The sequence below is a fragment of the Zeus faber genome (genome assembly GCF_960531495.2).
Source record: "Zeus faber genome assembly, chromosome: 4".
In the NCBI taxonomy this organism is placed as follows: Eukaryota; Metazoa; Chordata; class Actinopteri; order Zeiformes; family Zeidae; genus Zeus; species Zeus faber.
In genome coordinates this window covers 35,169,215-35,196,026 of record NC_137191.1, presented here as the reverse complement: position 1 = coordinate 35,196,026, position 26,812 = coordinate 35,169,215, and the positions used below count along the sequence as shown (strand labels likewise).

Sequence of the window (26,812 nt, the reverse complement as noted above, 5' to 3'; positions counted from 1 at the left end):
TCTTTTTTTTTGGCTTTTTCCTTTGTAAACGAACACAGGAGCGAGCGGACGCGAAAGCGCGGCGACGCCGCCGATCCGGGCGGCGGGATCCCAAAAACCCGACCGGACGTCCCAGACCGGCGTTTTGCGGCGCGGTTCCACCCCGAAGCCAGAACCCGCGGCGGCGTTCCCCGGAAACGTCTCTGAGGCCGCCTTCCATGTCCGACCGTCGCGGCAAATCTCTTCGGACGCGGTGGCGCGAAGAGGCTTCCCACCGATGGCACAGTTTGCGCGTGAGGATGACGTTGTACACAAACGCCAACCGGCGTCCGCAGGGCGCCCATTGCGGCGACCGCTTTTGGGACGGCGACGCCTCCAGACTCCTGTTCCGCTTCGGACTCCACTTCACGGCTGATCGGGGCCCGGCGGACTCCACAAAGACGTGGGTACACACGGTGAAACAGCACTTTTCAAGACAAAACTGAGAACATTTAGAACATTGAGAACATTTAGAACAGGTCATGGGTGAAGAGACACAGTGTTTGGTGTGTGCGTTGTGTGTCATGCTGCGTTCCAATGGAAGTCGGAAATTGGGCGTTCCGCTGCTGGACGCCCGCAAGAGAAACGACTGTTTCGAGTATTTTAGATCCGAGTTGGGTGGCCTTTCAAATAAAAACCGGCGCAAAGGGAGCTCTGTGCCTCCATGTTTCTATGACGACGGGTCTGTTATCCCTCTGGAAACTCGGGTACGAGCGATCTGGAGCCGAAAAATTCCCACTTGGAATTGGGACTACGAAGTAACCGTCAGTCACTTTGCATGTTTCCGAGCAGCAGCTTGGATTCATTGGAGTCCCGACCCCAATGGAACGCAGCATCCGACGCCTCCACCCGGTCCGCCATTGGTCCCAAACATGGTTGGCACAGTAGCATCCTGCCTTGCTACCCTCCACCCTCGGGAGAAAGCTCCGCCCCTGGACGGCTGCAGCTCATGGCACAGCGTGTTTGGCACTGAGGACGACGATCCAACTGATCTCAGACCAGATTGAGTCATAATGGCACTGAGTGCACGTAAAAAAACAACAAGCAAACAAACAGATACTGCATATAGCTTCTGAAGCAGACTTTTCAACTGATTCAACATTTGCTAAATAACGTAAAAGACGAGAGGACTGTCCGCAACTCACAAAATTCACTTTTTTCAATTGTTCAATTAATCTGAGCGATTAATTTGCACCATAAAAACGGTCAAATAAGGTAATAAGGTGCAAAGCGATAGTAAATCCCATTCAGGAGTGATTCGAGCCCAAACCGACATCTTGAAGGTGGTGCACAACTTCACACAGAATTATATTAGAAAATCACTAAACCACTTTTTCGGCTAAAGTCTAACTCCAAAAGCGTTGCATCCTTGAATGAGACGCCCCCTACTGGCTCATGTGGCAATGCACCGCAATCCTCCAGCAGAAAGTAGTGTCGTGCTAGCTGTGCTGACACATTTCCAGCAAGTTGAACCACCAGCGAAGGGAACCGGAGCGTCTGGAACCAGCCACAAAATCAAAACGTTTCCTGATTAAAAAAACCCCAAAACAAAACAGTCCTGGAAACAAAAGACCTTTGAGATACTAAAATACAGGTGTAAAAAAAAAAAAAGAAAGTAAAAACAATCAGCTCAAACCCGAGTCCCGGTGGCTAACACGGGTTCCGGGCGGTCTGGATGGTGTGGGCGGTCCGGGGTCACATGGCCAGGGCCCGAGCCCTGGCGGCGGCCGCCTGAGCCCGCTGCGCGGCCGCCTGGCCGCTCCCCGCCCGCAGCAGCCCGTTGGACTCGAACAGTCCTTCATGGACGCCGACGCCTCCGGCGACGCCGTCCGGGAACGCCAGGACTCCTGGGACAGAAGGACAGATCTGTCTTCAGCAGCTCATCTCGGGTTTTGTCACTGAGCCGACACCTTTCCAACGTGTGTTTAAACATCTCTCCTTCATGTGTCCCTCACAATGTTTTGTTATGACCCTTAAACACTTGATATCTAGAACTTAAAAAGCACCATACAGCCCTTTTGGGACGGCCATGGTGTCAGGCACGAGAACTGAACTACAGCAGGTCCCCCGCTTTGATCAAATCTGGAATGGCCGAGTTGGCGACTTTCCCCAACAGCCAAAGTCATTATTCCAGCCCCAAAAACCCACCGCGCAGAGCTCCTCCCATCAGTCCAATGTCACTGGGAACGGTGTGAGTCGCCTCCCGAACTTTGTGGTTCTGCACGGTTTGTTAAAAGTGGCTCTGGCCGTGTGGCACGCCCCAAACAGACAAAAGGCGCACGGTCGTCCAGTGTCTGCGGTTTTTAACTTGTTTCCCTCATCAGCGTCGCTGACGACACGTTGCCCAAATTCCAGGCGCTGTTTGGAAGTGATGCGTGGGATGAATGAACCGCTGAAACGTCCCCACCGCAGTAAATCCACTAAGACTTTTTTTTTGTCCAGATTTACCCGAAATTACTCACGTGCCGAGTACTGGCCTAGTCCTGTTATACCACTACCGCCTGGTAAGGGTATTATGGGATATTTTAGTCACTCGTGCACATTGTTCCTTGATGTATCAGCGGAAATGCAGATATTGTGGATCTGTGCCGGTCAGTCCTCTGTATCCTCCATGACTAGCGAGACTTCCAGCTCTCCAAACAGGAAGTTCTTAGTTTAGGAGGACACGCCCCCTTACTCCCAGACATGTCAATCTCCACTCGAACGCCGCCCACCTGAACGTACCGTATGCGTATATCCCCAAACTGGCTTTAGTTTCGTTTGAGCAGTACTCCACTGCTACGAAACCTGAGACGCCTCGCGGAGGAAGAGGATGGAGCTCGGTCGATATGGGGGTGTAGTTTCCACAGCTTCCTGTAGGAGGCACTGAATGTCGCGGATTGTCCAACGTTACTGATTGCAGCTGTAATTTGTCCATAAAAAAACAAGATTATGTTTTGATAGGCCAACAACTTAATATCTAGAAGCTAAAAGAAAATCACCGATCGATAAGGCGTTCTCAAATAAGTTAGTCATAAATTTAAATCGCTGACATAAGCACGCCAGGCCAGCAGGGGGCCATACGGTGGAATAAAATGGCAGGAGAACATGAGGAGTGCGCAGCACGTCGGGCTTCTTCTTAATATTCGTGCACAACACCGTACGGACACCGCTCCTAAAGCTGAGCCGGCCCAACCACGTAGACAAAGTGGGCGTCGGCCTTCGCTTTCGCAGGTGGGGGTCCCGACGACGGTGTTTTCGAGGAGCTCTGTCTTTCTATCCTCCACACGAGCACACGGAAAAACCGGGGTTTCGGAAAATCTCCACCCTGGTGGGCGTCTTCCAAAAGCGCCGTTGGGAGTGACCTAAAGCGCTGTTTTCGTGCGAAAACGCAGAGAAAATCCCAGGTTTACAAACGCGTCCGTGTGGGTGCGCGCAGGGCCCTGGAGGTCTGGCTTCTACCTCCATATTCACAACCACAAACCGGGAAAAATGACATCTGATGCCAGTTCAACACCACCCAGTAAAATTTACAGCAACATGTATACGATGCAAATGATGCTTCAGAGGAAACGCAACATTTTCTGTGTGAAATGACCGACTCTGTAACCACAACAACATTCTCCCTGTAAAATTCAAAGCATAATAAAACTGTAAATAAATAAAACACATGAGGTCAAAGTACAGAGAGCCAAAAATAGTCCCGTTTATCACGTTTGAGTTTATTGGCCCTACATATAAAATACTACACAATCGTTTTTTTTTGTAAAATTTTCTCCATATTCACTTTTCACATATAAAAGTTGGGACAGTGTTTCGCTAAAAATTGAATTTAAGTCTGAAATGACGGTTTCTTTTTTGTTTTTTTTTGTTTTCTTTTGTTTTTCTTCACAGCTTTCAGCCGTAAAGGGTTCACTGCCAGAAGCTGTGGGGAAAAAAAAAAAAAAAAAAAAAAAAAAAAACGATGAGTGAAAACCCAAGCACCGTAACGTGCTCTCAGGACGAGGAGGCAGGTTCACACTCGGGGAACGTGATCAACGAGATCATCGGCGGCGCACGGCGTCTACGAAGCCCAATCACTCAGACGCGATTCCATCCAAAGCGTTTTTCAATTCACAAATAAAAGTTTCAATTTCCCTCTTGCAGGTGTCGGGGAGGAAGGTGTCGATTGTTTCCGCAGCGAACGAGACGCCTAAATGATCCACGCCTTTCTTATCAAACACACACTCGGTGGTGGGAGGAGAGCGGCTCTCGTCGTGTCCCTGGGAGGTTTCTACTCAAACTGCCATTACGGCGCATTCGACTCGGGAGGAAGAGCGGATCCACCCCGGCAGCCGGCTGCGGCAGAGGAAGACAATGCTCTTAATGCAATTACTTGTCAAACGTTGTGAAGTTTCTTTCGGTATTTAAGGCGCAATCATAAAATATGACTTTTAGTCTGCATTTAAGGCATTCGTTGTATCAGACAGCATAAGGAACTACTATTAAAACGTATGGATATAATGAAGATAGATCTGTCGATTCCTTAAACAAACCACGGTGCTAAGAAGATGTCAGAAGGAAACCAGGGGGACGGCGCCCTCATATGGGCCGGAGGATTTAGGCGGCCAGTCCCTCCTGCCCCGCCTGCTTCGCCGCCTGCTTCGCCGCCTGTTTCGCTGCTCTGCTGCGCTCCCTCCACCCACCCCCCCCCGCCTCCACCCGTCGGGCTCCACTCTTCTCCGCCCTGAGAGTGATGAGCAGCGGAGCCCAGAGGCCAAACTCGACCGGCGCTGGATGAATGAGCATCCATTTTGAAGTAAATCTCCGCAGAGCTGTCTGTCAGCAACACATTTGGTATTTTTTTGTATTTCATGGTGTTTAGTCTTCGTCTGTTTGTCTGGGTTTGTTTGCAGACATCCAGCATCACAACTATCCAGTACGTAGCGGGTACGTATAAGGTCACTATTAGTGAAAACAAGTATTTAATTACATCGTGTGCAGTGGAAGAACACAGTAATACCAAACCTGTGTATGTAATCATTGTAACAAAAATAAGTGAGCAGGTAATTAACGGGAAAAAGATGATGAGGCTAATTATCCTATAATTACTAGGCCCCCGAGGATCAATATTCATAATCCGTTTGCTTGAATTAGTCATTTGTTCCGTTAAATTGTGGGCGAATCCGTGGAGTAATTAATTTGTTTCCCATAAATTATAAAATTGGCGCCTTCAAACGAATGAACCGCCCTCAAATGACTGATCCCCCCCCCCCCAAAAAAATTAATGGAACGAATAATTATATCTCATATCTCATCTCCTTGCTCGCTGCAATGGCGTCGCTATGGCAACAAGACGCTTCCGTCGGCGGTGCGTCCCGGCGGAGGACTTGGATTGTTTCCCACGGATCTGGACGCGGCGGGAGGGGAGCGAGGGGAGGCGCGGCACAGCCTCAGCTCACGTTTCAGCTCGGCCGCTCGGACCTTGTCGTCCGTTCTGGTGTCGCCTGTTGCCGTAGCAACTCAGGTCTCGATCTCGCCTTTCCAAAAAATAAAAATTAAAAAAAGCCGTTTACCGTGGCCGTCCACGCAGCCGCTCCGGAACTCGCCCTCGAACTTCATCCCGTCGAAGCGACTGAAGGCGCCGACGCCTTGAAACTTCCCCTGGACAAACTCCCCCTCGTACCTAAAATAAAAACAAAAACAAAAATAAGAACACACACACACAGAGAAACAACAACATCCAACAGACAGGAAGAGCTTCAGTTCGACGTCAACGTCACCTCCGTCCTTCCTGGTCCCAGTTCAAATCCCCATCACCCTGCGCTGGTGCCCATTTACATCCCGAACCTACTTTCACAGAAAGGAATCACAGTTTGTTTGCATTTGTTTTTTTTTTTTACTTGAATCGTCCCCTTTGTTCTGATTTTTATTTTGGGGGCCTTTTAAAAGGTATGTCAAGGCGGTTCAGCCGTTTGCCTGTTTAGTGCCATGCAGTCGTAATTCGTTCCCCGCTCCCGTTCACTTTTCCCACGTTGGCCTCGTCGCGCCCGAGGACTAGGAGCGAACTCTGCTTCGAAAATGTTCGGACGAGGGGAAAAAAAAAAAACCCCTCCAATCATTCTGGGGAAAAAAGAAACCAAAACAAAACAAAAGAAACACAAACACGCCCCGGAGGCCGCTTAAACGCCGAAGCCCGAGGGCGCGGCGGCCACGTCCCGCGTGTTCACCGAGAGGAGTCCACCCTTGAGAAGGCGGCAATGGCTGACGGAGGCCTGCGTCCGACACGGCAGCGCCGCGGCTCCGCTTCTCGCGGCTCCGCTTCTCGCGGCTCACTCCTTCCGCCGCGTTCTAGCGCGGGGAACATTTAAACGGAGCCGTCGTTTAAAGGTTCCCCGCCCGACGGGGCTGTTTGAGTGTCGCTGGGCAGAAGATGCTCATCTCATAGTATTAATAATAAAAATTAAAATAAACCAGATGGAAACAGCAGGTGTAGGTATGTGCAGCAGTTGTACAGGAGTTCCTCATGTTGTTTACATTCAAAGGTGCAGTGCGTAGAATTCAGGGAAGGGACTCGGCATCAATGCAATGTAATATTCATAACTATGTTTTAATTAGTGTATAATCCCATGAAGACGAGAACGGTTGTGTTTCCGTTGCCGTAGAACGATACGTTCCTATCTGCGGTCACGCTTCATGGGGGGCGGCCGCCTTGCGCCGCCACGTTGGTTCTACGGCGGCCCGGAACGGACAAACCAAACCCTGGCTCTGGGGGAGGGACTTCCGCGCCCTGCGCGAGTTTGGCCGCCGCCACTGCACCCTACGCACCGCACCCTTCAAGGGAACGACGGAGCCAAAAAGGAGTCGATTCCCACGTCTGAACCAGGGTCTGATCGCTCGACGCGTTTGATCCCCGTCCGTTTCCCCGTCCGGCGTTCAGACCGATCAGTCCAGCGCTCTGACCTGGATCCGTCCGTGAAGAGCAGGACGCCGCAGCCGTTGAAGAGTCCGTTGTCGAACTGCCCCGTGTAGCACGTCCCGTCGCCGAAGGTCAGCTGGCCCAGGCCGTGGCGGAGCCCTGAGCGGCCGGAAAAACACACAGAGGGGGGAGGGGGGAGAATGGCGGATCATGGACGGCGAGCGTGAATGGGACCGTGAAACCGAGCCGCTCCCCGCTCCGTACGGCGGTCGTAGCGGGCGGCTCCCGTCGCCGACGCCCGTCATTTGTTGAAACGCTGATGGAGCGCCACCGTCTCCATCACAGCGGTGGGGTTGCGGGTGGGGAAACCAGGTCCAAACTGGCAGAACTCCAGAGGTGGGAGCCACCGTGTTGAGGTTGTAAAACCGAGGAGCCTTCGTTCCGCGTCTCGTTGCAGTCGTGGGGAATCGAACCGACAACCTTGGGTTTGAGGCCACCGCCCACCCTCTCATCTTGGGACAATTTACTGTCATCCCACCACATGGAACATGACACCGCAGGATACCTTGTGTACATATCGTGTAGTGTACCTCTTCACCTGTGACTCCGCCCCACCTCTCTCTGCCCTGTGACTCCGCCCCCTGGGTTTGCGCGAGCCGTGGCGCCGTCCTCTGTCTCTACGCCTTGTGACTCCGCCCCCCCGTCTCTCCATCCCCTATCTCTCTGCTGTGTGACCCCGCCCCTTTCTCTTCTCCACCCTCTCCACCAGCTGTGACTCCGCCCCCTGTCTCTCCACCAGCTTTGACAACGTCCCTTGTACCTCTTCACCTGTGACTCCGCCCCACCTCTCTCTGCCCTGTGACACCGCCCCCCGTCTCTCCATCCCCTCTCGCTGCCGTGTGACCCCGCCCCTTTCTCGTCTCCACCCCGTGACTCCGCCCCCTGTCTTCACACCCTTGACTCCGCTCCCGGTCTCTTAGGCCTGTGACTCCGCCCCGTCCTCGACACCAGCCATAACCCCGCCCCCCCCCTCTATGCCGCCTTCCCGGCCACCAGCTGTGACTCCGCCCCACGTGACTCCGCCCCCTGTCTTTCCTCGTCACTTCCGACTCTAAAATGAACCAAATGACTTCTGGCTCCTGAGTTTCCTGATGTGGCTGCCGGTGTCAACGCACAATAAGTCGCCGCCAAGGCGACATTGTGAGGTCATTGTCAAACCCCGTTCACACATCAGACCCTAAATCACAGACTGAACAGCTTCAATCCCCTTCGGTCATTTGTAAAAAGATCCAAAGTGACTGTGTCACAGTGTGAACGCTCAGGAGGTTCAGGGAATTTAAGGAGGTAAAGCTGCGTAAAGAGCTTAACCAGCTAAGCAGCACAGCCTGCTGCTACTGGGATGGACAGACAGACAGATGGACGGACAGATAGACAGATAGCTAGATAACAGTCTAATGCAGCTAACCCTAGCACCAAAATAAGTCCAACCTGGAAAAAAGTATCTGAAACACAACAATGGCATAATCTGACAACACGGTTGAGGTCTCGTTGGAGCCGCTACGTCACAAACATCTAAAGTTTAAGTTTCCTCCAAACGGATCCACATACGGAGCAGAAATTGGTGAAAAACCAACCAATTTTGACCCCAATTATTCAGCTGGTCATCGTGACCGACCTACCACTGTTTGTAATACAAAGTGAAGATGATGACATTCACAGTAAGACGCTTTACGACCTCATGATATTTACTTATTTATTTGTAAAGGTGCAGGTTCTGACTCAGAACGTCCATCGGCACCGTGTCCACTGGTGTAGACTCCATCGCCCTGTAGTGGTTAGAGATTACAAACTACTTGAACGTGCGACCGAGCGATGTGTTCAAGATCCAGCGGGGCGTGAGAAAAGCAGGAGCCGTGCCACGGTAATCACTCACAGAGGCACCCCAACGTTTTTGGTATTTCAGGGAAAACGTAATCTTTTGAAAACACCACTATCGCCCTACGACTGTAAACAGGTCATAACTGACGCACAGGGAGACCCAACGCCACCTCCCGTCACTGAGGCTCCTCCTGTACTTCCGGACACCAAGGTGAGTTGTATCCAAAAAAACCAAAAACAAGGTCTGGTTTTAAGTAAAAAAATAAACGGTTGTTTTAAAGAAACCTCATGTATAAACACTTTCCTACAGATAAACGTAGCAGATTTAAATGAAAAGACAGAAAGTGTTAAGTATTTACAGGTTCTAACATAATAGTTCTAATGCCAAATCAACGTTAGAGTTCCATAAATGTTGTCTGCATTACAGTATAGACAAGTCATCAATTCAACTGATTGAAGATTCTTAACGGAAAAAATACAATGAAGTACAAATTAAAATGTATTGTGTTTTTGAAATAACATGTATTTATTATTATTGTTATTTAAAGTAGTGACAAAGTTTGTTTTTGTCAATGTCCCTGATGCAGAAGTCGCCGTTGGCGTATTTGAGAATGCAAAACAAGTGGCGTAAGGATGTAGAATTGAACAAAAAATGAAATAATCCTCTTTCCCAAGATTCAAGAGGATCCAAAAACCACAAACAACAACAACAACTATGAAGTTGAGAAGATATTGTAGCAATGAAGCAATGAAGCAATGAAGCTCAAGGGTTGAACAGGAACGTTTCATACGTGTTGTCGCCCAAGTTTGATTCACACCCATCTACATTTGTATCAGGAAATACTGATAAAACTTAAAAAATCCCACTGAAAAATTGAAGAACGTTGGCATCACATTGAGAACACAGTCACTTTGTGACATCATGAACCAGTCATTTATAAATCCACAGTTCGTTTCAGTCCTCGTCAAAATCACAAAATTGTAACTCGTGCACAGAATGTGGAGAACTGTAATACGTATCTAAACTGACTAAACTGGCTATATTTGTTCTTCGTAATTATTATTATTATTTATTATTAATAATTCGAAAACATCTAAAACAATTCTAAAACTATTCCATGTATGTAACTACACAAGGTAACTCCACAATGTTTGATGTTTATACGTTAAGTCAATTGTGATGCATTGCACAAAATGATTAAGAAAACTGTAATACTTGCCTAACACAAAGACTCTGAACCCTGTGCGTTGCCGCCTGCAGCTACATTTATTGTTGTTGTCGTTCGTCTGGGTGATAATTGCTTCCCGTGTGTCCAAAAACCGTCTCAAAGTAAAAAAGCTGATCATTACCGAGCTCCGTATCCTGATAACCTTGCAGTGTGAGAGGATGTGTTTATCCTTAAAAATTAGATTGAAAAGCAGCGTTTTATGTTTTTATTGTCTTTAATCTCTTTTTGTTTTTATTACTGAGGGGAAGCAGCGACTCATCCCAAAGACGCATTTTAACCGCGGCAAGGCTGCGTTGCCAAATAATGACTGGAAGGTATTTTAATTGAGTGGGCGTCAACTTTTGTAATCTACACACACACACACACACACACACACACACACACACACACACACACACACACACACACACACACACACACACACACACACACACACACACACACACACACACACATACACACACACGCACACGCACACAGAATGAATCAGCGTTCTGCTTCTTAACCAGAGCAGCGCGTTGAAGGAGTCACAGCCTCTTCACAGCGTTTCAGCGTCAACGCTGATACGTCACATGAAATAAATGACCGAGAGGACACGGGGGACACGGGGGGGACGGGGGACACGGGGGGGGACGGGGGACACGGGGGGGACGGGGGACATGGGGGACACGGGGGACATGGGGGACACGGGGGGGACGGGTCGTTATAGTTTTTCCAGTTTCGTTATGTTTTCTGATGCATCTTTTTGAAGTCGTTGGTACTGAAAGACTTTTTCCTTTAACGTCCATTTTTCGTCCATCGGCTTTTTGATCAAAATGCCAAATACAAAGTGGTAAATAATATTGCCATAAACAAAAAGCGACATTGAAATAATGTGAGGTGGTTACAAATTGATACAAAAATGTATAAAAAAAAAATTATATATATATATATATATGCACACACACATTTTTTATAATAATACACATTAAGAGTGATTCAGATTCAATTCCATTTCTATGTATCTGTGTAGCCAAGTATAGTATAGAAACGTGTAATGTAATGTATTGTAGTATTGTATAGTATAGTGAAATATAATGTAATGTAGTATGTAATATAATAATGTAATATATAATATAACAATATAGCTGCAGGCAGCTAGCGTTGACATTTTAGAACCAGACGTGTGACGTGTCTGTGTTCACATAGCCCAACTGAATATTTTCGGGTCACATTTTGTTTTCACTAATATCTGCTCCGTATGTGGATCGATTTGGATTAAATTTAAACCACGAGATCCTTGTGACATAGCGGTTCAAACGGCACCTCAACCCTCCGTAGCTTACGCTGAAGTATGTGTTCCAGATACTTTTGACTGGGTTGGACATATTTCGGCGCCAGACGTACTCGCTCGTCTGTGTTAAAATCGCTCAGAATTCGGTTTTTCCCTCATTTCTGCTCCGTGTGTGGACAAGGTGTTATTTACAGCGTGGTTCAAACAACACGTTGCAGTGTTGGTGCAGGTTTTCCAGATGGTTTAAGGCTTCAACTTTCAGAGAATCTTTCCTCTTACAATAACAATAAGGGGCTGCCACAATTCCAGTCCAGTCCTGTAGGCTGGACCCCTAATAATATAATGTCATATAATATAATGTTATATTATATAATGTACTTTAATATAATGTTATTTAATACATTTAATATAATATGTTATATAATATAATGTAATATTATATAATGTAATATAATATAATGTTATATAATATAATGTTTTTTGATATAATGTTATTTAATATAATTTAATATAATGTAATGTAATATAATGTAATATGATATAATTTAATATAATATAATTGAATATAATATAATGTAATGTTATCTAATGTAATATAATATAATATAATGCAATGTTATGTAATGTAATACAATATAATATAATATAATGTAATATAATATAATATAATATAATGTAATACAACATAATATAATATAATATAATATAATGTAATACAATATAATATAATATAATATAGTAGAATATAATATAATTTAATATAATATAATGTAATACAATATAATATAATATAATATAATGCAATATAATATAATATAATATAATGTAATACAACATAATATAATGTAATATAATATATTATAATATAACGTAATATAATCAAATATAATGTAATATAATATAATATAATGTCATTTAATATAATGTAATACAATATAATACAATGTCATGTAATGTAATATAATAATATGTAAAACTGGGAAAGGGAAAATGGGGATGTGTCTCTTTAATTGCGGGCGGAGCCGAAATGGTAGAAAACAGAAAGTAAAAAAAGACGTCGGCCTTAAGAGACGTTTGCCCTGGAGTGTGAACAGAGATGTCTGAGCGAGCGCTAGAATAACATGAACCACGTGAAGCAAAAGAACATTTAACACAAACTGCTGCTCCAAACTGCTCCAAACTGCTTCAACCTGCTCCAAACTGCTGCTCAAACTGATCCAAACTGCCCCAAACTGCTGCTCAAAACTGCTCCAAACTTATCCAAACTGCTTCAAACTGCTCCAAACTGCTTCAAACTGCTCCAAACTGCTCCAGACTGCTCGAGACTGCTTCAAACTGATCCAAACTGCTTCAAACTGCTTCAAACTGCTTCAAACTGCCTCAAACTGCTCCAAACTACTTCAAACTACTTCAAACTGCTGCTCCAAACTGCTTCAAACTGCTGCTTCAAACTGCTTCAAACTGATCCAAACTGCTTCAAACTGCTCCAAACTGCTGCTCCAAACTGCTTCAAACTGATCCAAACTGCTGATCCAAACTGCTCCAAACTGCTTCAAACTGATCCAAACTGCTCCAAACTGCTACAAACTGCTGCTCAAAACTGCTCCAAACTGCTTCAAACTGATCCAAACTGCTTCAAACCGCTACAAACTGCTCCAAACTGCCCCAAACTGCTGCTCAAAACTGCTCCAAACTGCTTCAAACTGATCCAAACTGCTTCAAACTGCTACAAACTGCTGCTCCAAACTGCTCCAAACTGCTTCAACCTGCTTCAACCTGCTCCAAACTGCTTCAACCTGCCCCAAACTGCTGATCCAAACTGCTCCAAACTGCTGCTTCAAACTGCTTCAAACTGCTTCAAACTGCCTCAAACTGCTCCAAGCTACTTCAAACTACTTCAAACTGCTGCTCCAAACTGCTTCAAACTGCTTCAAACTGATCCAAACTGCTTCAAACTGCTACAAACTACTGCTCCAAACTGCTTCAAACTGATCCAAACTGCTCCAAACTACTTCAAACTGCTACAAACTGATCCAAACTGCTTCAACCTGCTCCAAACTGCTGATCCAAACTGCTCCAAACTGCTGCTCAAAACTGATCCAAACTGCTTCAAACTGCTCCAAACTGCTTCAACCTGCTCCAAACTGCTTCAACCTGCCCCAAACTACTGATCCAAACTGCTGCTCAAAACTGATCCAAACTGCTTCAAACTGATCCAAACTGCTTCAAACTGCTGCTCAAAACTGCTCCAAACTGCCCCAAACTGCTGCTCAAAACCGCTCCAAACTGCTTCAAACTGATCCAAACTGCTTCAAACTGATCCAAACTGCTGCTCCAAACTGCTTCAAACTGCTGCTCAAAACTGCTCCAAACTGCTTCAAACTGCTCCAAACTGCTGCTCCAAACTGATCCAAACTGCTTCAAACTGCTGCTTCAAACTGCTTCAAACTGCTTCAAACTGTCTCAAACTGCTCCAAGCTACTTCAAACTACTTCAAACTGCTGCTCCAAACTGCTTCGAACTGCTTCAAACTGATCCAAACTGCTTCAAACTGCTACAAACTACTGCTCCAAACTGCTTCAAACTGATCCAAACTGCTCCAAACTACTTCAAACTGCTACAAACTGATCCAAACTGCTTCAACCTGCTCCAAACTGCTGATCCAAACTGCTCCAAACTGCTGCTCAAAACTGATCCAAACTGCTTCAAACTGCTCCAAACTGCTTCAACCTGCTCCAAACTGCTTCAACCTGCCCCAAACTACTGATCCAAACTGCTGCTCAAAACTGATCCAAACTGCTTCAAACTGATCCAAACTGCTTCAAACTGCTGCTCAAAACTGCTCCAAACTGCCCCAAACTGCTGCTCAAAACTGCTCCAAACTGCTTCAAACTGATCCAAACTGCTTCAAACTGCTCCAAACTGCTGCTCCAAACTGCTTCAAACTGCTGCTCCAAACTGCTTCAAACTGCTGCTCAAAACTGCTCCAAACTGCTTCAAACTGCTCCAAACTGCTTCAACCTGCTCCAAACTGCTTCAGCCTGCCCCAAACTGCGGATCCAAACTGCTGCTCAAAACGGATCCAAACTGCTTCAAACTGCTCCAAACAGCCCCAAACTGCTGCTCAAAACTGATCCAAACTGCTTCAAACTGCTGCTCCAAACTGCTTTAAACTGCTTCAACCTGCTCCAAACTGCTTCAAACTGCTGCTCCAAACTGCTTTAAACTGCTTCAACCTGCTCCAAACTGCTCCAAACTGCTTCAAACTGATCCAAACTGCTTCAAACTGATCCAAACTGCTGCTCCAAACTGCTTCAAACTGCTGCTCAAAACTGCTCCAAACTGCTTCAAACTGCTCCAAACTGCTGCTCCAAACTGATCCAAACTGCTTCAAACTGCTGCTTCAAACTGCTTCAAACTGCTTCAAACTGCCTCAAACTGCTCCAAGCTACTTCAAACTACTTCAAACTGCTGCTCCAAACTGCTTCAAACTGCTTCAAACTGATCCAAACTGCTTCAAACTGCTACAAACTACTGCTCCAAACTGCTTCAAACTGATCCAAACTGCTCCAAACTACTTCAAACTGCTACAAACTGATCCAAACTGCTTCAACCTGCTCCAAACTGCTGATCCAAACTGCTCCAAACTGCTGCTCAAAACTGATCCAAACTGCTTCAAACTGCTCCAAACTGCTTCAACCTGCTCCAAACTGCTTCAACCTGCCCCAAACTACTGCCCCAAACTGCTGCTCAAAACTGCTCCAAACTGCTTCAAACTGATCCAAACTGCTTCAAACTGCTCCAAACTGCTGCTCCAAACTGCTTCAAACTGCTGCTCAAAACTGCTCCAAACTGCTTCAAACTGCTCCAAACTGCTGCTCCAAACTGCTCCAAACTGCTTCAACCTGCTCCAAACTGCTTCAACCTGCCCCAAACTGCGGATCCAAACTGCTGCTCAAAACCGATCCAAACTGCTTCAAACTGCTCCAAACAGCCCCAAACTGCTGCTCAAAACTGATCCAAACTGCTTCAAACTGCTGCTCCAAACTGCTTTAAACTGCTTCAACCTGCTCCAAACTGCTTCAAACTGCTGCTCCAAACTGCTTTAAACTGCTTCAACCTGCTCCAAACTGCTCCAAACTGCTTCAAACGGATCCAAACTGCTTCAAACTGCTCCTAACTGCTTTAAACTGCTCCAAACTGCTTCAAACTGCTCCAAACTGCTGCTCCAAACTGCTGCTCCAAACTGCTTCAAACTGCTCCAAACTGCTGCTCCAAACTGCTCCAAACTGCCCCAAACTGCTGCTCAAAACTGCTCCAAACTGCTTCAAACTGATCCAAACTGCTTCAAACTGCTACAAACTGCTGCTCCAAACTGCTCCAAACTGCTTCAACCTGCTTCAACCTGCTCCAAACTGCTTCAACCTGCCCCAAACTGCTGATCCAAACTGCTCCAAACTGCTGCTTCAAACTGCTTCAAACTGCTTCAAACTGCCTCAAACTGCTCCAAGCTACTTCAAACTACTTCAAACTGCTGCTCCAAACTGCTTCAAACTGCTTCAAACTGATCCAAACTGCTTCAAACTGCTACAAACTACTGCTCCAAACTGCTTCAAACTGATCCAAACTGCTCCAAACTACTTCAAACTGCTACAAACTGATCCAAACTGCTTCAACCTGCTCCAAACTGCTGATCCAAACTGCTCCAAACTGCTGCTCAAAACTGATCCAAACTGCTTCAAACTGCTCCAAACTGCTTCAACCTGCTCCAAACTGCTTCAACCTGCCCCAAACTACTGATCCAAACTGCTGCTCAAAACTGATCCAAACTGCTTCAAACTGATCCAAACTGCTTCAAACTGCTGCTCAAAACTGCTCCAAACTGCCCCAAACTGCTGCTCAAAACCGCTCCAAACTGCTTCAAACTGATCCAAACTGCTTCAAACTGATCCAAACTGCTGCTCCAAACTGCTTCAAACTGCTGCTCAAAACTGCTCCAAACTGCTTCAAACTGCTCCAAACTGCTGCTCCAAACTGATCCAAACTGCTTCAAACTGCTGCTTCAAACTGCTTCAAACTGCTTCAAACTGTCTCAAACTGCTCCAAGCTACTTCAAACTACTTCAAACTGCTGCTCCAAACTGCTTCGAACTGCTTCAAACTGATCCAAACTGCTTCAAACTGCTACAAACTACTGCTCCAAACTGCTTCAAACTGATCCAAACTGCTCCAAACTACTTCAAACTGCTACAAACTGATCCAAACTGCTTCAACCTGCTCCAAACTGCTGATCCAAACTGCTCCAAACTGCTGCTCAAAACTGATCCAAACTGCTTCAAACTGCTCCAAACTGCTTCAACCTGCTCCAAACTGCTTCAACCTGCCCCAAACTACTGATCCAAACTGCTGCTCAAAACTGATCCAAACTGCTTCAAACTGATCCAAACTGCTTCAAACTGCTGCTCAAAACTGCTCCAAACTGCCCCAAACTGCTGCTCAAAACTGCTCCAAACTGCTTCAAACTGATCCAAACTGCTTCAAACTGCTCCAAACTGCTGCTCCAAACTGCTTCAAACTGCTGCTCCAAACTGCTTCAAACTGCTGCTCAAAACTGCTCCAAACTGCTTCAAACTGCTCCAAACTGCTGCTCCAAACTGCTCCAAACTGCTTCAACCTGCTCCAAACTGCTTCAGCCTGCCCCAAACTGCGGATCCAAACTGCTGCTCAAAACGGATCCAAACTGCTTCAAACTGCTCCAAACAGCCCCAAACTGCTGCTCAAAACTGATCCAAACTGCTTCAAACTGCTGCTCCAAACTGCTTTAAACTGCTTCAACCTGCTCCAAACTGCTTCAAACTGCTGCTCCAAACTGCTTTAAACTGCTTCAACCTGCTCCAAACTGCTCCAAACTGCTTCAAACTGATCCAAACTGCTTCAAACTGATCCAAACTGCTGCTCCAAACTGCTTCAAACTGCTGCTCAAAACTGCTCCAAACTGCTTCAAACTGCTCCAAACTGCTGCTCCAAACTGATCCAAACTGCTTCAAACTGCTGCTTCAAACTGCTTCAAACTGCTTCAAACTGCCTCAAACTGCTCCAAGCTACTTCAAACTACTTCAAACTGCTGCTCCAAACTGCTTCAAACTGCTTCAAACTGATCCAAACTGCTTCAAACTGCTACAAACTACTGCTCCAAACTGCTTCAAACTGATCCAAACTGCTCCAAACTACTTCAAACTGCTACAAACTGATCCAAACTGCTTCAACCTGCTCCAAACTGCTGATCCAAACTGCTCCAAACTGCTGCTCAAAACTGATCCAAACTGCTTCAAACTGCTCCAAACTGCTTCAACCTGCTCCAAACTGCTTCAACCTGCCCCAAACTACTGCCCCAAACTGCTGCTCAAAACTGCTCCAAACTGCTTCAAACTGATCCAAACTGCTTCAAACTGCTCCAAACTGCTGCTCCAAACTGCTTCAAACTGCTGCTCAAAACTGCTCCAAACTGCTTCAAACTGCTCCAAACTGCTGCTCCAAACTGCTCCAAACTGCTTCAACCTGCTCCAAACTGCTTCAACCTGCCCCAAACTGCGGATCCAAACTGCTGCTCAAAACCGATCCAAACTGCTTCAAACTGCTCCAAACAGCCCCAAACTGCTGCTCAAAACTGATCCAAACTGCTTCAAACTGCTGCTCCAAACTGCTTTAAACTGCTTCAACCTGCTCCAAACTGCTTCAAACTGCTGCTCCAAACTGCTTTAAACTGCTTCAACCTGCTCCAAACTGCTCCAAACTGCTTCAAACGGATCCAAACTGCTTCAAACTGCTCCAAACTGCTTTAAACTGCTCCAAACTGCTTCAAACTGCTCCAAACTGCTGCTCCAAACTGCTGCTCCAAACTGCTTCAAACTGCTCCAAACTGCTGCTCCAAACTGCTCCAAACTGCTTCAAACTGCTCCAAACTGCTGCTCCAAACTGCTTTAAACTGCTTCAACCTGCTCCAAACTGCTCCAAACTGCTTCAAACTGATCCAAACTGCTTCAAACTGCTCCAAACTGCTGCTCCAAACTGCTTCAAACTGCTGCTCAAAACTGCTCCAAACTGCTTCAAACTGCTCCAAACTGCTGCTCCAAACTGATCCAAACTGCTTCAAACTGCTGCTTCAAACTGCTTCAAACTGCTTCAAACTGCCTCAAACTGCTCCAAGCTACTTCAAACTACTTCAAACTGCTGCTCCAAACTGCTTCAAACTGCTTCAAACTGATCCAAACTGCTTCAAACTGCTACAAACTACTGCTCCAAACTGCTTCAAACTGATCCAAACTGCTCCAAACTACTTCAAACTGCTACAAACTGATCCAAACTGCTTCAACCTGCTCCAAACTGCTGATCCAAACTGCTCCAAACTGCTGCTCAAAACTGATCCAAACTGCTTCAAACTGCTCCAAACTGCTTCAACCTGCTCCAAACTGCTTCAACCTGCCCCAAACTACTGATCCAAACTGCTGCTCAAAACTGATCCAAACTGCTTCAAACTGATCCAAACTGCTTCAAACTGCTGCTCAAAACTGCTCCAAACTGCCCCAAACTGCTGCTCAAAACCGCTCCAAACTGCTTCAAACTGATCCAAACTGCTTCAAACTGATCCAAACTGCTGCTCCAAACTGCTTCAAACTGCTGCTCCAAACTGCTCCAAACTGCTTCAAACTGCTCCAAACTGCTGCTCCAAACTGATCCAAACTGCTTCAAACTGCTGCTTCAAACTGCTTCAAACTGCTTCAAACTGTCTCAAACTGCTCCAAGCTACTTCAAACTACTTCAAACTGCTGCTCCAAACTGCTTCGAACTGCTTCAAACTGATCCAAACTGCTTCAAACTGCTACAAACTACTGCTCCAAACTGCTTCAAACTGATCCAAACTGCTCCAAACTACTTCAAACTGCTACAAACTGATCCAAACTGCTTCAACCTGCTCCAAACTGCTGATCCAAACTGCTCCAAACTGCTGCTCAAAACTGATCCAAACTGCTTCAAACTGCTCCAAACTGCTTCAACCTGCTCCAAACTGCTTCAACCTGCCCCAAACTACTGATCCAAACTGCTGCTCAAAACTGATCCAAACTGCTTCAAACTGATCCAAACTGCTTCAAACTGCTGCTCAAAACTGCTCCAAACTGCCCCAAACTGCTGCTCAAAACTGCTCCAAACTGCTTCAAACTGATCCAAACTGCTTCAAACTGCTCCAAACTGCTGCTCCAAACTGCTTCAAACTGCTGCTCCAAACTGCTTCAAACTGCTGCTCAAAACTGCTCCAAACTGCTTCAAACTGCTCCAAACTGCTGCTCCAAACTGCTCCAAACTGCTTCAACCTGCTCCAAACTGCTTCAGCCTGCCCCAAACTGCGGATCCAAACTGCTGCTCAAAACGGATCCAAACTGCTTCAAACTGCTCCAAACAGCCCCAAACTGCTGCTCAAAACTGATCCAAACTGCTTCAAACTGCTGCTCCAAACTGCTTTAAACTGCTTCAACCTGCTCCAAACTGCTTCAAACTGCTGCTCCAAACTGCTTTAAACTGCTTCAACCTGCTCCAAACTGCTCCAAACTGCTTCAAACTGATCCAAACTGCTTCAAACTGATCCAAACTGCTGCTCCAAACTGCTTCAAACTGCTGCTCAAAACTGCTCCAAACTGCTTCAAACTGCTCCAAACTGCTGCTCCAAACTGATCCAAACTGCTTCAAACTGCTGCTTCAAACTGCTTCAAACTGCTTCAAACTGCCTCAAACTGCTCCAAGCTACTTCAAACTACTTCAAACTGCTGCTCCAAACTGCTTCAAACTGCTTCAAACTGATCCAAACTGCTTCAAACTGCTACAAACTACTGCTCCAAACTGCTTCAAACTGATCCAAACTGCTCCAAACTACTTCAAACTGCTACAAACTGATCCAAACTGCTTCAACCTGCTCCAAACTGCTGATCCAAACTGCTCCAAACTGCTGCTCAAAACTGATCCAAACTGCTTCAAACTGCTCCAAACTGCTTCAACCTGCTCCAAACTGCTTCAACCTGCCCCAAACTACTGCCCCAAACTGCTGCTCAAAACTGCTCCAAACTGCTTCAAACTGATCCAAACTGCTTCAAACTGCTCCAAACTGCTGCTCCAAACTGCTTCAAACTGCTGCTCAAAACTGCTCCAAACTGCTTCAAACTGCTCCAAACTGCTGCTCCAAACTGCTCCAAACTGCTTCAACCTGCTCCAAACTGCTTCAACCTGCCCCAAACTGCGGATCCAAACTGCTGCTCAAAACCGATCCAAACTGCTTCAAACTGCTCCAAACAGCCCCAAACTGCTGCTCAAAACTGATCCAAACTGCTTCAAACTGCTGCTCCAAACTGCTTTAAACTGCTTCAACCTGCTCCAAACTGCTTCAAACTGCTGCTCCAAACTGCTTTAAACTGCTTCAACCTGCTCCAAACTGCTCCAAACTGCTTCAAACGGATCCAAACTGCTTCAAACTGCTCCAAACTGCTTTAAACTGCTCCAAACTGCTTCAAACTGCTCCAAACTGCTGCTCCAAACTGCTGCTCCAAACTGCTTCAAACTGCTCCAAACTGCTGCTCCAAACTGCTCCAAACTGCTTCAAACTGCTCCAAACTGCTGCTCCAAACTGCTTTAAACTGCTTCAACCTGCTCCAAACTGCTCCAAACTGCTTCAAACTGATCCAAACTGCTTCAAACTGCTCCAAACTGCTGCTCCAAACTGCTTCAAACTGCTGCTCAAAACTGCTCCAAACTGCTTCAAACTGCTCCAAACTGCTGCTCCAAACTGATCCAAACTGCTTCAAACTGCTGCTTCAAACTGCTTCAAACTGCTTCAAACTGCCTCAAACTGCTCCAAGCTACTTCAAACTACTTCAAACTGCTGCTCCAAACTGCTTCAAACTGCTTCAAACTGATCCAAACTGCTTCAAACTGCTACAAACTACTGCTCCAAACTGCTTCAAACTGATCCAAACTGCTCCAAACTACTTCAAACTGCTACAAACTGATCCAAACTGCTTCAACCTGCTCCAAACTGCTGATCCAAACTGCTCCAAACTGCTGCTCAAAACTGATCCAAACTGCTTCAAACTGCTCCAAACTGCTTCAACCTGCTCCAAACTGCTTCAACCTGCCCCAAACTACTGATCCAAACTGCTGCTCAAAACTGATCCAAACTGCTTCAAACTGATCCAAACTGCTTCAAACTGCTGCTCAAAACTGCTCCAAACTGCCCCAAACTGCTGCTCAAAACTGCTCCAAACTGCTTCAAACTGATCCAAACTGCTTCAAACTGCTCCAAACTGCTGCTCCAAACTGCTTCAAACTGCTGCTCAAAACTGCTCCAAACTGCTTCAAACTGCTCCAAACTGCTCCAAACTGCTTCAACCTGCTCCAAACTGCTTCAACCTGCCCCAAACTGCGGATCCAAACTGCTGCTCAAAACGGATCCAAACTGCTTCAAACTGCTCCAAACAGCCCCAAACTGCTGCTCAAAACTGATCCAAACTGCTTCAAACTGCTGCTCCAAACTGCTTTAAACTGCTTCAACCTGCTCCAAACTGCTTCAAACTGCTGCTCCAAACTGCTTTAAACTGCTTCAACCTGCTCCAAACTGCTTCAAACGGATCCAAACTGCTTCAAACTGCTCCAAACTGCTGCTCCAAACTGCTCCAAACTGCTTCAAACTGCTCCAAACTGCTTCAAACTGCTCCAAACTGCTGCTCCAAACTGCTCCAAACTGCTTCAAACTGCTCCAAACTGCTGCTCCAAACTGCTTCAAACTGCTCCAAACTGCTTCAAACTGCTCCAAACTGCTTCAAACTGCTCCAAACTGCTGCTCCAAACTGCTCCAAACTGCTTCAAACTGCTCCAAACTGCTGCTCCAAACTGCTGCTCCAAACTGCTGCTCCAAACTGCTTCAAACTGCTTCAAACTGCTCCAAACTGCTCCTCCAAACTACTTCAAACTGCTCCAAACTGCCCCAATCTGCTGCTCCAAACTGCTCCAAACTGCTGCTCCAAACTGCTTCAAACTGATCCAAACTGCTTCAAACTGATCAGAACTGCTTCAAATTGCTGCTCCAAACTGCTCCAAACTGCTGCTCCAAACTGCTTCAAACTGATCCAAACTGCTTCAAACTGCTCCAAACTGCTTCAAACTGCTATAAACTGCTGCTCCAAACTGATTCAAACTGCTCCAAACTGCCCCAAACTGCTGCTCAAAACTGCTCCAAACTGCTTCAAACTGCTCCAAACTGCTCCAAACTGCCCCAAACTGCTGCTCAAAACTGCTCTAAACTGCTTCAAACTGATCCAAACTGCTCCAAACTGCTGCTCCAAACTGCTTCAAACTGATCCAAACTGCCTCAAACTGCTGCTCCAAACTGCCTCAAACTGCTGCTCAAAACTGCTTCAAACTGCTTCAAACTGCTCCAAACTGCTCCAAACTGCTGCTCCAAACTGCCTCAAACTGCTGCTCCAAACTGCCTCAAACTGCTTCAAACTGCTCCTCCAAACTGCTCCAAACTGCTGCTCCAAACTGCCTCAAACTGCTGCTCCAAACTGCTCCAAACTGCCTCAAACTGCTGCTCCAAACTGCCTCAAACTGCTGCTCCAAACTGCTCCAAACTGCCTCAAACTGCTGCTCCAAACTGCTTCAAACTGCCTCAAACTGCTGCTCCAAACTGCCTCAAACTGCTGCTCCAAACTGCTTCAAACTGCTTCAAACTGCTCCTCCAAACTGCTCCAAACTGCCTCAAACTGCTGCTCCAAACTGCTCCAAACTGCCTCAAACTGCTGCTCCAAACTGCCTCAAACTGCTGCTCCAAACTGCTCCAAACTGCCTCAAACTGCTGCTCCAAACTGCTTCAAACTGCCTCAAACTGCTGCTCCAAACTGCTCCAAACTGCTTTAAACTGCTCCAAACTGGGTGTGGTAGCTCAGGAGGTAGAGCTGGTGGTCTAGTAATCTAAAGGTTGCTGGTTGGATCCCAGGCTCCTCCTGCTAGCATGCTGTAGTGTCCTTGAGCAAGACACTTAACCCCCAATTGCTCCCGATGGCTGCGTCCGTCGGTGTTTAAATAATTGTAAGTCGCTTTGGATGAAAGTGTCTGATCAATGCAATGCAATACAAGCCGCTCCAAACTGCTTCAAGCTGCACTTTGTGTTTCTCTTTTTCAAATGACGCCTTTTACATCTTATGTAAAGCACTTTGGATTGTACGCGTCTGTGTCATGAGACCTAAAAAATGTTCAATCGCGCCTTCAAATGAGTCATCTCCTCCTCCCATGACGCCTGGGAGGCTCCGTGGAATATAATAAGAATAATATGTATGAAATCTGTGACACAAACAAACTCCCCTCGCTGAGCGGGCGGAGGCGCGGAGGCTTCACTCCACCTGCAATTTGGACAAAAGCATTCACTTGACAGCTCTTAATTATGGTTATTTGAGGATGAAATGGCGGGTACGGGGGCCCAAGTAGGACATTTATTTTTTGTCCCAGTTCCTATAATACCCACCAACTGCCCTGCATCGAGCTCTGCAAGGATTCAGAGCAGTGGTTCTCAACTCGGGGTCTGGGGACCCCCCAGGAGGTCCTTCGAGAGGATCCAACAAGTAGTAGTAAAATGACAGCAGCAGCGTTGGGGAACGCCCCATCATTTCTTTCTGGATCCTAGTTCCACTGTCCCCTCCCAAACTAGAGGCACCGAGTCAGACCTCAGAATAAGGATCTGCTCAGAGCGGATCCAGAGACCAGAACTGATCAAATTAAAGTGCCCGTGGCCCAGGGAACCGGGCCCCTGCAGAGACGTTAAGAGGGGCCGGTGCTCAGACAAACAAAAGAAAAAGCGCGAGGACCCCCAGCTCCGCTTTGAGTGAGCGAGGAGGTCACAGTGCTCGTGCTGGTTCCATAAGGAAACGGAGTAGATCACACCCGCGCTCCATTGTGGGCACATCGTAAATACGCATATCTTGCCCGGACAATGTGGTACCTCCATGCCCATTCACACATTAAAAAAAAAATGTCCCTGATAAAAAGGGCGTGGTTTGCGGGGGGCAAAGGGGCCCCGCCTCTCTGCACGTGCCTGCCCATGAGGATCAAGCTGAGGCCCCTTGACGTGGACAATCACTGGTCTGGAGTACGAACCGCTTTACTGGGAATGACTGGAAGCTTCCTCTCCCCCTGGTGGACGTTCTGGGGAAACACCGAGCGGAGCCGCCTTCCCTCCACCTCTCTGCTCTCTTTAACTTTCGACTCCCCTGTTCAGCCTCTTCGTTGGCCACGCCCCTCCACCCGTCCCCGGGTGGGGTCACACTCTGCGGCCAATTAGAGTTGAGCTGAATTTGTTTGGCCTTTCTGCCGGTGGCGACGCCCGCTGGTGGAACTGCCACGGGCTCGCTCGCTCCCTCTCTCTCTCTCTCGCTCTCTCCACCTCACTTCCTGAAACTCAATCGCCCCGAGGCCCGTCTCTTAGCGATCCATCTGCTTAATTATTCATGCGACACCGGACCTCGGACACGCGCGCGCACACACACACACACACACACACACACACACACACACACACACACACACACACACACACACACACACACACACACACACACACACACACACACCTGCAGTACATGCTTGTTTATGTGCAAACAGTGAGTGTGCACGCAGGACATGTGGGCGTGTCTCTTTGTTTACCGTGGCACTTGCGCTGCTTCAAGTGTGTTTTCCATCAAACTGCTAAAACAGGTTCAGGTAATGCTCCTTCCCGGCCCCCGAGGGGAACGCTCGCCGTACGCCGCGTGCGGCTGCGTGCGTGTGCGTGTGCCTGTGTAGATTTCCTTGCCTGTGGTTACTGATTTCACACCTCACTTTTGCACCGCTCTGACTGTTTGTTTGCCCTGAAGCAGCAAATCTGTGGACGCCACAGCAGGGATTCATCCAAAAGATGGAAAAGAACATTTTTTAACGAGGCCAACACCTTGCACAGCAAAGCACATTTCTTGTAAAAACTGTTTTATATATTTTATTTTCTAAAGTCTATTTATATATATATATATATATATATATATATATAAAATATACTATCAATACAGTATAACCTAAAAAAAGACCAGAAATAAATATAGAAAACAATATGTACATGATAAATGCTATGAATATAAAAGTGCTCCATCATATAAACTGTCTATAAATATATATATATATTTATTTTAATTGACATGCTTTAAGTTGTTGTATTGACATAATGCACAAACATATATAACAGTACTTATTGCATTAACATAAAATAAAAAATACCACAGACACTATTTCATTCTGATTCCCCACAGCATCTTGCATCTGGTTGAATTTGGAAACAGCTGCTCATGCACTTAAGCTCGAGGTCGATCCAACGCTCGATGTCTGTTTGATTGTTGCTCATGGAAGTCGCTTTGGACAAAAGCATCTGATCAATGAATACATGTAAATGTAAGTGTGTGTGTTTATATGTATATATATATACTGTATATGGGGGCGTCATGAATAAATTAGGGTTTATCTTGCCTTCTTTCCATTCTCCGTGGTACTCCTCACCATTGGAGTAAGTGAAGGAACCTCTTGTCAGGGTCATGGAGGCTGGTAAAACACACACACACACACACACACACACACACACACACACACACACACACACACACACACACATTTTTAAACAGTAAGTTGCGAGTGTGCAATCAGGGCTTCAAAACATGCAAACATTCCATGTGAAAACAAAAACGTGGCTATTTGGGCCTGATGCTTTGGGCTATTCGGTGTTTTGTTGCCTCCCCATCACGGGAATAAGCGCTTACGGTTCGGACTGGAAGGGCAGATCTCGCGATACGTAACAAGCTTAACGAGCTCAGTTGAAAGAGAGAAAGAAAGAAAGGAGTCAGCACAAAACCCAAAGAGTCGAACAATGGAAACGCAAAGTGTTCCTTCCATTTTAATAAGAAAATTGATTTATAAGTGTGTGTGTGTGTGTGTGTGTGCGCGTGCGCGCCGCAGCATCCTTCCGTCCACGTTGCCACGGTAACGCTCCCTGTCTCTCTCTCCTCCTCCTCCTCCGTCCTCCCATCCGCCCTTTTCTCTTTACCTGTTGGGTATTTCACCGCCGGCGGGTCCTGGTCTCTCTCTGCATCCCTGCTCAGGACGTGGCCGGAGCCGCCACCACCGCCGCCGCCACCGCGCAGCCTCCGTCCGTGCCGCGGACCCTCCGCGTCCAAGGAGCCGCGGTGCTATTGCGCGTCTTCCCCGTGACCTTGATCCAATCCCGCCTCCTATTGGCTCCTCCGCGGGGAGGGCGCCCCCCCCCCCCCCGGGGTAAGCGCCGTGGCCCGGGTTCAACGACTTAATTAGCGGAGTGCTCCGGTGCCGCCGCCGCCCTTGGCGTCTCACGTCCCGCTGGGATTACGGAGCAGCGGCCGGTCCCTTTTAATGACGCCGCGGCGTCCCGCGCATCAATCTGGTGATTAGG

The 26,812-nt window shown here is 46.9% G+C and overlaps 1 protein-coding gene across 1 annotated transcript; it reads right to left on the bottom strand.

Annotated features, from left to right (window-relative positions):
- Positions 1–1,713: 1,713 nt before the first annotated feature.
- On the bottom strand, positions 1,714–25,927 carry LOC307229728 (uncharacterized protein; the record flags this gene model as incomplete). Its single annotated transcript, XM_079999781.1, has 4 exons — positions 1,714–1,865; positions 5,553–5,662; positions 6,940–7,054; positions 25,861–25,927. The coding sequence occupies 4 exons, from the start codon at positions 25,925–25,927 to the stop codon at positions 1,714–1,716; spliced, it is 444 nt and encodes a 147-aa protein (XP_079855907.1).
- Positions 25,928–26,812: the final 885 nt, after the last annotated feature.